Here is a 14,755-nt window from a genome sequence, read left to right as displayed (position 1 = left end):
GCCAGGACCCTAAATTAGTCTTGCAAGTCCAGATAAATCATTATTTCCTGACGATAAATTATGCGCCGAAGTATTGTCCAGGAAGAAAACCGGAATAAGAAGAAGAGCACCACTAACTTTGAGAAATAAGTATTTAATAGGCTACTCAAGCTAAATAATAGACACAAGTACAAGCAAAGTGTACTTAGAAGTACAAAGTATAGGCAAAATATACTTAAACTTTTCACTCAGAAAAATTAAGTTTAATTTAAATATATTAAGTATATAGACAAGTGAACATTTCTACTTGAAGTTTAAAAGAAGTATACTTATAGCACACTTGAATAAACTTCTTTTTGATAAGGGTCGTGCTTAAATGATGTGATGCGAACAATGTATCTATATGGTTGTTTTATATAAAAAAATAAATGTTCACATAACAAGACATAATAAGAACACTTTATTAACAATAAAAACAGTGACCGGTTGTATATACTGTATGATATTGAATTGCATTTTTAATAATCGATTATTTGTTTTAATGCATCAATGCAGTAATCTTTTACATCAGCATTGCGATCCATCCTAAAAACGGATTATATTCAGCAGCCCTAGTAAACAAGCAGATCCAGTCACCTTGATAACCTAAATCTTCGGTCTTGTGACAAAACAAGCATATTACATATAGTCATGCGACACAGGTGAACCAGTGAGATATGATGTTAATGACATACCATCATATTTTAGCACTTTATGATATTTTTTCATTTTGAGTGAACTATTTCTATCATGCACATAAACGAACGACATTGTGGCTGTGAAGAAGAGAGTTTTAACTAACTATATACAGTGAAATATGATTTATTCGAGTTGCCAAACATCTTCTAAAACTCCCCTTTCCGATAATAATTAGACTGTTATATCAAAGCAAGCCATTCATCCAATAAATGAAAGATTTATCCACTTGAGCTTCTGTTGGTTGGCATCCAGATGGAATAGGAATGACCTCATTATGATCCCCATACGGATGCATATTTACGTCTCACAATTCATGCCCACATTCACCAAAATTTAATTGGCATCACATTTTAAAATATGCCCATTGTCTTTTTGCATCAGCGAATCCTCATTAGAAAGCGATACATTGCCTACCTGTCAACCACTTTATTTATCACACTTAAAGCAGGTTGATGCACAACCGAGACTTTACTGCAATTTAAAGCCTTCCTCCTACACAAATACACACAAATTTATAAAGTTTGCTTTTGTGTGTCTTAAATGATAACAATCTTCATAAATCAGGAACGCTACACTTCCCAATAACCGTGTGTGCAGCGAGTGGACACAAGAAGTCATTACAATATATAAAAAGAAACCGCCGAGAACATTTGTCAAGATTTACACACACATAATAACAGTAGATGGAGTGAAAAGTGCTGAAATATCACACCGCTGGCTTTCACACAAGATGCAGGGCACCTGGTAAACAGAGAAGCAATTTCCAAAGCCGAGTCAGAGTTTTACTCATTAAAAACCCTTGAGCCTCAGCATAAAGGAGGTTGGAATATATTTTTAGGGGACAACAGCCTGTTTAGTTTTTCCCATCACCTTGTTTTGAAATGTCCCGGCGTCATCTGAAAAAAAAGCTTTTTGATTCTGAACGGCCTGTGCCTGAGTCAGCACGAAAGTCAGCAGAGACAAAACTCTTTCCACGGTCACGCTTGTTTACTTCTTTTTGGGCTGTGTTTTAAAAATTGTGCTACTATGAATTAAATGTAAATGACTTGAAGTACCCCTACAACACACAGACACACTCAGAAGACAACATTGAATCCCGCTGAAGTTTAATTATAGACTTGATAGCACCCAGATTGATTAGTTAGTGTGTCAATCAAAAACATGAGAAATGAGAGGAAGCGTTTTGGTAATGAATGTCTGGGAATAATAAATATTCATGTGTTTTCAGCAGGGGTCGGCTCTCTTCAGGGCTGGAAGTGGATCTGCACTTGAGCCTCTTCACACCCTTCACATCTGTAGAGGGCATGTTGCCCATTGCTTGACACGAATTAGTTCAAGCCAGACTTTGTCTATTGGGAACACTTGAAGAGGCTGATTTGATAACCTCCTGCTCACTCGCTCGCTCAAGTGTAACGGGCACGCGCTGACAACGCTGCACTCTATAGGCAATACACGGTATAATCCTGTGTTAGTTTTGGGATCGATCCCGTTCCTTTGTGGAAAAGTGTCCAGAAAAGTCAGGTTTAAATGAGTTTGTATAGTTCAGAAGTTAGTATTTGTTCACGTTGGTTATTGGAATCTGTGGCAGTCCCTTGAACTGTTTAAAGAAGATTTGTGAATTTTATGTTAAAGCATTGTCATCCAAAACCTGCATGGGACGTATTCTTCAGTGAAAAATGAAAGAAGATATTTCGAGAAATGTCTGCTTTGTGTTTCATACAATGGAACTCGATGGGTTACCAACTTTCTTCCAAACATCTTCTGTGGTTTTTAGAAGACATGAAGGTGAGTAAAGGATGAAATTATGTTCTTTTTGTAAACCAACCAACACAATCTTTACTATTTTACGATGTGGCTAATTTTGCCAGTGGTGTTAGGGGAGGGGTTAGGGCTGGGGCTTCAGTATTGCTTTTTTTCTAGTAATCACGATTTTGGACGATTCACAGCATACAAATTCATAGCAAAAACCCACCTCACATAGTTACGAATTCCCGTGAGATCAAGTTGAACCAACTCTTTCAATACACGTGTGTGTGTGTGTGAAAAAATATTACTGTATTTACCAGGAAGGGTTTGATGAATACTAGAAAATTTAAATAACCATTACTTATGAAATGCTGTTGGCCTACTTTAAAAAAACATCAAACAAAATACATCATGTTTATAGTAAATCACTACCATATTGTGGAAATGTCAAAACACAGCAGCATATCAGATTTCCCCTTTTCACTACAAAAGGCCACATCTTAATCCGACGGAAAACACTTGGGCGGAGATTAAGACCAATATTAAGACATTCAAATGCTTTGCGCGGGGTGGGGTCATGAACCATTTTTTAAGACTTTGGGCTGCAGGTGTCTTGAGGAAGATGTGTGAATAGGTAACAGCTTTCTCATGTCCGACCGGCGTAAGTGTGAGTCTGTGGACGGCTACTGTTTCTCGCCTTTACAATCTTATTGGCACTGACACAGACCCTCTGAAACTGAGAACTGACCTCAGATGGCTTGTAAAAATGACCACATCTGATTATTTGTCAATGTTTACATTTACATTTATGCATTTGGCTTTTTATCCAAAGCGACTTACATTGCATTGTCCTATACGTTTGTTTCTAAGTATGTGCAATGCCCTGAGATTGAAGCCGCAACCTTGGCATTGCTAGTGCCATGCTCTACCCACTGAGCTACAGGAAAACCCTGTGTTCCCTTTAAAGGACAAAGATAGACTCTTTATGTTATTAAATACTGTTTTCGAAATCATTTTAATCCATTTATAGTCAATTAACTGAAGAACATAACCAGCGCTGAAATAAAATTACATTTATTTGCTGCCAAGGAACTTTCTTTCAATTGCTTCTCTTTGTGTACATACTGAAGAGATTTTCCAGAACATTCCAGCTTTGGCCTAAAAATACGACCTATTTCAAACTGTTATTATAAAGTGAGTGCTTTTGGTTGGAATAAACAGACGAACAGAGTGATACGGCCGTAAAATAATTTCTGTTGGTTACGCAGTAATGCGAATCAGCCCAACAAAGTGGGTTTACCGTAATTCTGAAATTTACAGACTCAATCTATTCCTTTTATGGCATCAATTGGATTAAGCCACATTTGTGTGGTTCCGAGACTCAGATATGTAGGACACATCATAATCGAAAAAAGAAAATTGCAATATTGAGGATTTAATGAAGTCCACCGCCCACCTGCAACAGAATTATTTCAGTATCCCGATGTGGATTACATTCTGCGAGAGTTTCTTTTGGCTTGAAGCCTATAGCATCCACGTGGAGAATGTGTTTTGGAGAACGCTGTGTGATGTATGACAGGGACAAATCGCCTCATCTAATCAACATTGACAGGAACCAGAACTCAAAACATGATAATCTATGGTAAAAATGCTTTTAAAACACATTAATCAAATGAAATATGCAATACAGAACAGAAAATCTAGTCATGCAACTCCAAACTTTATAGAAGTAAGAAAACGGTATATTCAGCTGATGTGTGGATTATGTAAGGGATAATATATCGCAGAAACAAGCCTCGACAGTGTGATCAAGACCTGAAGCGAAGATGAGGGTCTTGTATCACACTGAAGGGGCTTATTACGCGATAACAGCCGACTGCTTGTATTATGCTGCTTATTACACGGCCACTTACCACATTAGAAAAAAAGTGGACATGAAACTTGAATTTGAAATATTTTATCAGTTCATTTTTCCAGAAAATGGACCTTCCATGAGGAAAAGCTGTTTACTTTTTTGTTTTTTAAAGGTAAGAATCGATGTTCAAATGTCAGGAACAGACAATCCTTAGTAAATATAATGTTATTTAAAGACATTTTTATATTTAAATTGTCAAAGAAACCTGTCCAACCTTTGTGTTATTAGTTTGAGAGGTTATTATAACCTGGAAATGTCGCGACTGCCAATCAGAATCAAGCATTCCAACGAGTCGTGTAATAAATAGAAATAAGATCGTGTTGGTGGCATTATTAGTTGTCCTCGTAAATGTATTGATATTCTCTTAATCTCTGGGCATCTCAGGTTGAAATTCTGCATATGAAGCAGTCTGTAGAGAAGGCCATGTCTCAGTTTACACTCAACCAGGTGAGTCTTGTGAATATATGGATCTCTGGACATACTTGCAGCACTTCAGTATTGTATATAAAGGCAGTCCGTGCCTCCAATGCAAGCAAGTGGTCAAAGAGGAATAGAACAAAATGAACAGCATTAAAGGTATACAAACTACAGGCTATATATGGATGATATTTTAAAGAAAAACTAAATTGTAAAACATTGTTCGCTTGTCAATGATAAAGCATGTATTATGAAGAACAGTTCTATTTTTCTCTTTTTTATGTTCTTCTAAACAACCTAAACCCTTTAAGTAAATATCAATCTGCGTAAGGATCTTGTCATATGTGTTTGTGTCACGATCTAAGTCCCATGTTCCCCATGTGTTAGTGAACTTTTTAGTTTCTTCCTGTTTAGTGCCATGTTTTGTATTCCTTAGTAGTTTTAAGTGTTAATTAGTTCCTCCAGGTGTGTCTTGTTATCTTGTTAGTTTCTATGTATTTAAACCCCAGTGTTTCCCTTTTCTGGAGTGAGTCATTGTATATTTGTTTGTGTTCCAACTTTCGTTACTCAGTGCCCTTAGGGTTCTTTTATTGTTTTGTACTTTGTTAATTAAAATCTGACTGCATGTGGATCCGCTGCCTCCCTGCCTAGCAGTGAGGAACCCGCTCGCAAGATGGCCGCCAACCCTCCAGCCATCATGGCCGCCACGCCAGTGGTCCCAAGTCTGGTGGTCCCTGAGGTGTCCATTCCTGAGGTCCTGTCACTGCATCTCTGTCGGTTGTGGCTGCAGCTGTTTGGCGTGTCTGGGCTGTGCACTGCTCTTCTACTCCAGAGGCCGTGGGCAAGATAGTTGTCACTACAGAGGCCGTCTCTGAACCTCTCGAGATTTCTGCCTCAACCAAGATGGCCAACTCTGAGTCCCAAATTCCCTGCCTCGTCCAAGATGGCCAACACTGGACTTCCAGCCAGCCTGCACCTCCCTGTTCGCCTGACCTGCCTTTGCACCACGGCCCAGGTTCTCCTCTGCTCTAGGACCCAGGCCCTGTTCCCCTTCACGGGCCTGGCCCTCCATCCCTCCCCGTGTTCCGCCTCAACTTCACCACCCTCTTGGACTTTTGTGAACGTCTGGAAGCCACTCGAATGGGGGGGGGGGGTGCTCTGTCACGATCCCAGTCCATGTTTCCCTTGTGTTTGTGATACTTTTCTGTTACTTCCTGTTCTGTGGCATGTTTTGTATTCCTTAGTAGTTTTAAGTGTTAATTAGTTCCTCCAGGTGTGTCTTGTTATCTTGTTAGTTTCTATGTATTTAAACCCAAGTGTTTTATTTTTCTCGTTTGAGTCATTGCATGTTTCTTCCTGTTCCCAGTGTCGTTACTCAGCGCCCTCTGATTGGTTTACTTCTTTCTTCCTTAGTTCTTTTCTTGTTTTCTACTTTGTATTTTTGTATATTAAGTTCCGCTGCCTCACTGCCTGGATTACTCTACGTTACAGTTTGTGTGTAAATGTATTTAGTCTTGCAGGTGTCCGTGTGTTTGTTGCTGTGCTGCGGTTCGCTTGCTGTTCCTCTGGACTGCAATGATGGGACCAGCTGCATTTCTATTTCTCCTGAGAAACTTCTGGATCGTGTTATCCAACACGCCGAGCTCATCTACCGGGCCTCTGAAGAGTCCTCTACTCTGTTTGTAAGTGTGACTTTGGCACTTAAATTGTCTTGTGCACTTTCTGATTCAAAGTCATGAGTTATGGATTCACTCTAATGCAATATGAACATAATTCACTACATTACTGTATATAAAGTATAACCACGTGATATGTAGTTTACATGAGGGTGAAATGAAAATGAAAACAGCTCTCCAATTTTCATTTGATCTCATCAGATGAGATCTTTTTGTCTGACTAATAACGCCTCTTCTTTCATTTAATGTCATTATTCTAGTCTCATTGAATCAGCCATGCCTCATTATTGCCGGCTGTGCGGATGACTTTGAATTAAGAAGACTATATTCTTAATGAATAATCAGACTCATTAAAACAAAGTGAGATAACTATCTGCTTTGTCAGACTGTTTCACTATTAGAAGTTTAAGACAATTGTCTTTTCACAGTCAGAAACCATGAAGAGACTGTTGGTATAATTAAATTTCCTTTTTATTAAAAGTAGTAGTCATTTTTATTATAAATATAAAAAGAATATGCAGAATCTTAAAATGAGAAGTTCATACTTGAACCCTGAATTATGTCCTATTTTAAGCCATCATAAAAATGACTTTGAACGGCTTTGTATACTTGGTTTAACATTTATTTGTTCTCTATTTAAAACGTTTTTCAAATCTTTAAATGTAATTTTTATTTCAGTCCTTAAAATCCATTGTGGTATTTTATAATCATGTATAACAATGTCCAGTCAGAAACAGCATGTGTCACATGTGTCTTTTACAGGTGGAAATGTTTGTCCCGTTTTCTCCAAATGCTTTAAGAAATCAGGGAGGAAACTTGTGCCACAGCAGGCCCTTCCCCATCACAAACACTAAGAGCGAGATTCAGCAGATATCGGTGAGAAATGTATTCACTTGTAAAATGCTAAGCTTGCAAGCTTTGCAGAATGGGAACGTCTACAGAGAGGTTTCAACCTGCCAGAGCAGATTTGACTTGTTTGCTAAGAATTTCATTTCATTTTTAATTTCCCATCTGTTTCTTGTCAAGTTTGTCTTCTTTTTTTGAACGTCAGCATATTATTTTTTGCCATAAATCTTACTAAATGGAAAAATGTATATTAGGCCTAGTAGTTTTTTTCCAATTTAGTAACTTTAACCGTCTCTAAAGAAGAAATGTTCATTTATTTGTATTTGCATACATAAATACAGATGCTATGCATATTGACTGGATTTGAATTTGACACTGTATTCAGCACAGTTATCACAATATCATACCTTCTCTGAATTCAACTCAAACAAAACAATTTGATTTAACAAGATGTTTTTGCTCCGCCAAAACCTTCATATAAAACTGAAAGGTGAACCCTGTATTCTCGGATTGAAAAAATGATCTCACCAGGTATTGTGTGCGAGATGGCAACATACTGCCTTGTTCTCCTAATGGACTCTTGTGTGACAGCTCTGTCAGTGGAAAGCCTAACCTTTCTTCCCAACAAATTGCCTCCACTGCCAAGAAAGACAGTTTTCTTTCAATTTCTTTTCTTCCACCTGCTGAAATAGATTTTAACATTAGGCATGAAGTGCTTTAGTTTCTCAACGGTAAATGGGTCCTGTCACACCACCACTGTACGCGGCCAAAGTAGACACAACTTTCCACTTGATTTAGACATTTTACAGTATCTGAAAATTCATTTGGAGCCATAAAAGAAATGTTGCAAAAACATTGAAAATGGATTACCTCCTGTGACCTCGTCTTCACCAGAACATTGTCCGGATGGATTAAAGCTGTTCTCTTGACTGTGAAGAATGTCTGGTCTCTTTAAAGTATGTAAATAGTGTTGATATCAAAAGAGGTCTAATTGTTTTTTTTGTACTTTTCTCTCTACCTGATTTTATAATGTTTGTCAAGATTATTATTTTGAGCCAAGGTCTGTTTTAATCTAAATGTTCCACCATTTTGCTGCTGTACCTTTATAGATGTATTACAAATTTCTTTTTCAAATGTTAAAGGGGTAGTACACCCAACAATGAACGTGTCTCCATCAGTTAGTCAGCAAAAACTGTCATTCAAAAACTGTATATGACACTTTCCTCTGTGGAACACAAAATAAGATATTTTGAGAGATGGTGGTTTGCCTCCATACAATGGAAGTCAATGGGGGCCAATGTTGTTTGGTTACCAACATTCTTTAGAATATCTTTTGTGTTCTGCAGAAGAACGAAAGTCATGGAGGTTTGAAATGACATGAGGGTGAGTAAATGATGACACAACATACACTTTCAGGTGAAGTGTTCCTTTAACTAAGGTAAAGTTTGCAATATACAAACTTAAGGTTGGACAAACCATATTCCCTAACACAATTTCCTTGTTTTAATTATATTTTGGGGCCATGAAGTTTTGAGTATTGAAAGTTACTGCAAAAAATCCATGCTAAGTAATTTGTTTTATGACATGAGCATCTGTGGTGTGTTTTATATGTAGGATAAGTGGCTGCTTCACTCTGTTCTTATACTGGTGCAGTCCTGGATTGAACCACTCCTCAATCTGCAAGCTTCTCTTGAACGCTATGCCGTTGCCCCCGGCGATCTGGTTTACAAGACCAAGTGGGTGTCTGATAAACTACTCAGCCTTGAGCAGGGGGTGGTGGTTCTCATCCGCAAGGTGAATCAATAATAAAACACTACATCATGCTACCACGTCAGTCCCTCTGGAGATACAATACACATGCACAAGGAGTCATTAATCATTTCAACCTTCCTTTATCTCCCCAGATGTTGGATGAAGGGGTTTTGACGTCGTCCTTCATCTTTGAGGAAGCACTGAGCCCGTATGATGCGCAGTCCCCCGAGGAATCTGTCCTGAGGGACTACAATCTTCTCAACTGCTTCAAGAAGGACGCTCATAGGATTGAGACCTTCTTAAAGCTTCTCAAATGCCGTCAGAGCGACAAGCTCTCCTGTCATTTCCAATGAAAAAGCTTCCAAATGCATCTCCGCAAATAAAATTTAAAATAGCTTAAAGGTGAGACTCTTACCTTGAGTGAATCCAACCGTGCGCCTGAGCTTTTTTAGATGTCATTGGCCAAGGCTGTAAAATAAATGTTTACTTGATTTTAACCAACATTAAACGAGTGTGAAACATTTGTAGATATCCTTGGTTTTCTGGCTTGGCTTCCTGGTTATTTATTGTAAACTGAAGGGGAATTTTGGAGTCTCAGAAGAGGCCGAGTTGAATGACGGTCTGCATGTGGTTTTCACCCGCAATCTGAATACCGCACTATTGATTTTTCATCATGCTCCGCAGACTCTTAATGTCTGTCAAGGCATTTTTTTATTATTGTGGTGGAGACAACTTTATCTTTGCATTGATTCGATGAAAAAGCTCTTGATACAGAAACATGCTAATGAAGATACAAAGCTGACTGCAGATTTTTGTGTTTGGTATGGTGGGGGCTCAGGGATTTGTTCTGGGAGAATAAAAGCTTTTCTTTGTGAACACTTGCATCAGATATCCAAAAGTGTTATAAAATATTACTATTGGCTAGCCAAAGACTGAGATGTGGAACGAACAGACTTACTTTATTATGCGACATGTGTCTATAAATCCAACCTCAATACACATGTTATTTTTTTGTGCATTTGGCTGACATCTGAATCGTTTAACCTCAACATTAAGGTATTAGGTAAGACTTTCCATTAAGGTTGTATTTTGTGAACATTAGACCTAATGCCTTAGCTTACATGAATTTACCATGAATATCACTTCTACAGGATTAATTATTTTTAGTTCATGTTAATTTGAGCCTTTGTTAATACATTTTTTTAAATAAAAAATAATTGTATTTACATTAACTAAAATGAACAAATATGATTAAATCCAGGAAACCATATTGCTGTCATGATTTTGCCTTCTCGTGTCTTGATTTTCTGGTCTAGGGGCAGAATCATGACAGACCCACGTGTTTTATGTGGAGAGAAACATATTATTGTCAATCAGGACATAATATGCGTTCTCTCCTGTCTCGTCATTTGGCCCCGCCCCTCTCGTTCCTAGTATTGCTTTCCTCCTGTTCCTCCTGTGTCCCACACCTGCCCATCGTTATCTCCTTTGTTAGTCTCCCTATATAATACCCTCTTGTCTATTGTCATGTGCTCGTTTGTTCTCGTATATCGTGGTAACGGTTTGCTCTGTGTAACTGCTCTATTGAGGATTTGTCCCTACGCTGTGTCCCAGCGTTACCCGTTACCCGTTACCCGTTACCCGTTACCCGTTACCCGTTACCCGTTCCTCGTTCCTCGTTCCTCGTTCCTGTTCCGTTAGCCGTTCCTGTTCCGTTACCCGTTCCTGTTTTTGCTGTCTTTGTTATCCCCTGGATTTTACCCCCTCGTGGGTTTTTTTTTCTGTTATATTATTAAAATCCGTGTTACCCCTTATTGCTGCCTGCGCTTGGGTTCTTCTCTCACCTACCTGTTTCGTGCAATTGCTCATCTTTAGTTGACGTTAGAAAATGCATTTAATGCAACCTTTTCATTCAATGTTTGTTATATGAACATTTGATATACAGTGAGGGAATAATTATTTGATCTCCTGCTGATTTTGTAAGTTTGCATGTTTAAAGGGTCTATCATTTTTATGGTAGATTTATTTTAACTGGTAGAGACAGAATATTAAAAAAATGAAGGGGGAAGAAATGTTATATAAAGGTTATAAATGGATTTGCACATCAGTCAATCAAATAAGAATTTGATCCCCAAGCAAAACATAACTTTGAACTTGTTGGCAGCACAGAGGTCAGACATTTCTCATAGTTGGTCACCAGGTTTGCACATGCGTCGGGATACATTTTAGTCCACTCCTCTATAAATCTTAAAGTTTCTTGGCTGTCGCTCAGTAAATTGGAGTTTTAGCATCCTTCACAGACATTTAATGTGCCTGTCCTTAAGCCACTCTTTGGTTGTCTTGGCAATATGTTTTAGGTCTTTGTCATGTTTATAGGAACATCCACGACCCATCTTCAGTGATCTAGTTAAGGGGAGAAGGTTCTTAAGATTTAACGGTACATGGGTCCGTACCTCAGCCCCTTTTGCGGTGAAGTCACAGAGAAAAAGCCCTAAAGCATAATGTTTCCAACACCGTGCTTCTCTGTAGGGATGATGTTCTTGGTGTCATAGTCAGCATTTCCCTCCAGAAACAGGAGTCAGTTTTGGTCTCACCGTGCTTTCTTCAAAGCCTTTTCTGCATCATTTTGATGTTCATTGTCAAACTTCAGATGAGCCAGGCGGGCCTTCTTGGGTACTTCTTGAGGACCTTGCGGGTGCTTCAATATTTCAATCTATTGTGGCATAGTGTGTTACAAATGGTTTGAGTTTTAACTGTGGTCCCAACTGTCTTGAAACCATTAACAAGCTTCTTCCGTGTAGTTCTGGGCTGATCTTTAACCTATGAAGTTAAATCTTGAGGAAATCAATGAGGAATGAGGAAATCATGCAGACCAAGAGCAATTGATAGTTATTTTGTATTTCCAAATAATCGCACGAACAGTTGTCTCTTTCTCACCAAGCTTCTGTCAATAGCCTATTTAAGGTTTGTGCAGGTCTACAATCTTGTGCCTGACATCCTTGGAAACGAATTTGGTCTTGACCATGGTGGTGGAGAGGTTGAAATGAAAGATACAGATTCTGTTGGCAGGCATCTTTAATATACATATCAAGCTGACTCAGGAGTACTTTCTTAAATGGTGAGGACTAATCTGCATAGGCACATAACCATAACATTCTTTCTGGTTGGTAGGGGATCAAATACGTATTTCACTGACTGAAATGCAAATCAATTTATAACCTTTTTCACCTGATTTTTTATAGTCTGCATCTATCAGTAAAAATAAACCTACAATTAAAATTATAGACCCTTCGTTTCTTTGTTAGCAGGCAAACTTCAGGCAAAAAATCAGCAGGGGATCAAATAATTGTTTCCCTCACTGTGGTCTAAATGTGCCCAAGTTAAGCTTTTACACAGTAAGGGTTAGCAAATATTTATTTAACTTTAACAATATATTTAGTTTTTTATATTTAATCCGTGTTACAAAATAAAAAATCTAAAACAATCTCATTCTATGAACTGAATGTGCAGATTTATCTGAACGTTATTTTCAGTTTAAACAGGATGAGGTTAATAAACGACTGACGTTTGTGAATCACAGTTTAATTGCTTCCTCACTGCTGTGCTCTCTTTTTTAGAGTATTAATTGACCAATGTAATGATGACCAGAGGGCAGAGAAGACAAACAAACAGGCTTGTTAAAAATGTTAATGAGATGGCGGACGTCAAAGCTCCGTCTGTAACCCACGGCCATCACGTTGCCAACAGTAGCGTGTGTTATTAAAGAAAACAGTCACGGGCGAGGAAAAAGCAACACTTACATCATCCTATTTAATCCCCGTGTCCATAGCATGTCTAATGTTTAAATGTTTAGTCATAGGCTAAAAATTTAAGAACATTAACCATGTTGTTTACATCAATCAGTTTGACAGTTTTGAAAGTCTGTGATTCTGAAGCATGCACATAAAACCTTCTATGAATTGGTGACACGTTTTGACAGCCTGCAAACCTTGATTTTTGTCATGTAATGTCAGAGAAATCCCACATTCATTATTCAGCGTTGGGAGTCTGTCCTTGCATCCATCACAATACATTTCATTCTTTATAAATGGTACAAGAGGGCATGCATGAATAGATTTATAAAACAAAACATTTGTTTTCTTTGAGCGCAGCAGCAAGAAAGAGAGATGAGAGAGGGAAATGCATTCATAGCTTTTCAATCTCTGCGTCTGTCTAATAAAATGAATTTAAGCCCAAACACTAGGTGGTGCTAGACCTCCATGGTATTATAACGCATTTTGACCAGGATAGTGAGATCAAACAAGTTTTTTGACAAGTTCTCAAAGGGCACAAACTATGTAAATGTTATACAAGAATGCTGAGCAGTAATGTAATGAGACGTGGCTATTATATAAACTGTTTTATACTCAGCTGAACAACTTCAACAGTGTTTAGAATCACAAGACATACATGAAAGTGTGGAATGATGTCGACTCTGTTCGGAGTTTGTACAGACTTTAAACTTTCACTTTGTTATTTAAATTAATTCCCACAAAGCTGAAAGCAGTTGTGTGATTGACAGATGTGTGGTCCAATCAGCTTGATTCTTGATTCTAATCTACTGATGGAAATACTACGGATGAGGGATAACCTTCTATTCAGCACATTACCCATTAAGTATACTTTATATTGTCTTAATCTATGTAAACATAATAAAATACATATTATAATATAAAAAGAATATTATTATTATTGTTACAAAAAAGTTTGAATGAGTTATAGGGGTACATGGGTAGTTGACAAATATACCGTACATGTGTCCTATGGCGTGACATAAAAATCTTAGATTGCAAACTGTCAGTAAAATTATGTTTTATATAAGATTTATCTTCATTGTTAGTTTGTTTCCTACTTTTTGCTAAGTCACACCATAGGACACATTTCTGATATATTTGTCAACTTCCCACATAACAAACTCACATCAACGCATTACTGTCTTGAAAGCTTAATAACGAAGAGGTCTCGGATTAAGCTTCATTTTGAACTCTTCACAACTTACGAAACAATACTGTCGCGCTACGGTAGCACATTAGGCATTCTAGTGCTTAATATTCCTCCATACCCGCCGTCTCCAAGTTCCTCTTATCAGAAGGTGTAAATCACCGTCTGGCTGTCAGGTCGAGGGCAGCCCCGGCATAGCGAGGGTCTTTTGGTCAGGATGTGGCGGTGAGGTTTGGTGTCAACAGTGTCAGGTTCAGCATCCTGTGTCCTAATCATTTCAACATGGAGGCCCGAGACTGAGCTCTGGCTGCTGAACCGCCACCCTGGGCCTCACTCCACCGGGCCTGTGAAGAAAGCAACAGTGTGGACCTCCACCCCTCAGCCCCCTTCCGCTCCCTTGGCTGTACGACCATAAATATTAAAAAACAAGGGGGAGGGGGGTTGTGGCTAGATGATTTCACAGTCTAAGTATTATAACCTCAGGTGAGGAACGCTAGACTGTTGGGGTGCTCGCATGCGTACGGGGGAAAATAAAGAGCGAGAAAGCAAAGTTGACAGCTCGAGGGCGGATATTTGAAAGCACATGGAATCATTGAGCCACTTCTGACACTCAAATCTTGGGGACAGAGGTTGATCTTGAGACCAGGGAGCTCCCAAATCTAAAACTTTTAGTCACGCAACAGGACATGACATCTGATACCAAAGT

At 38.5% G+C, this 14,755-nt stretch overlaps 1 protein-coding gene across 1 annotated transcript; it reads left to right on the top strand.

Moving 5' to 3' along the window:
* Nucleotides 1-5,468: 5,468 nt before the first annotated feature.
* Nucleotides 5,469-9,422, top strand: smtla (somatolactin alpha; the record flags this gene model as incomplete). The annotated part of the gene is made up of 5 exons (XM_079465945.1): nucleotides 5,469-5,636; nucleotides 6,316-6,477; nucleotides 7,234-7,347; nucleotides 8,932-9,111; nucleotides 9,222-9,422. 5 exons carry the CDS (start codon nucleotides 5,469-5,471, stop codon nucleotides 9,420-9,422), a joined length of 825 nt encoding a protein of 274 aa, XP_079322071.1.
* Nucleotides 9,423-14,755: the final 5,333 nt, after the last annotated feature.

Source organism: Barbatula barbatula (genome assembly GCF_947034865.1).
Source record: "Barbatula barbatula genome assembly, chromosome: 10".
NCBI classification, from domain to species: domain Eukaryota; kingdom Metazoa; phylum Chordata; class Actinopteri; order Cypriniformes; family Nemacheilidae; genus Barbatula; species Barbatula barbatula.
This window is presented reverse-complemented; position numbering and strand designations above follow the sequence as displayed.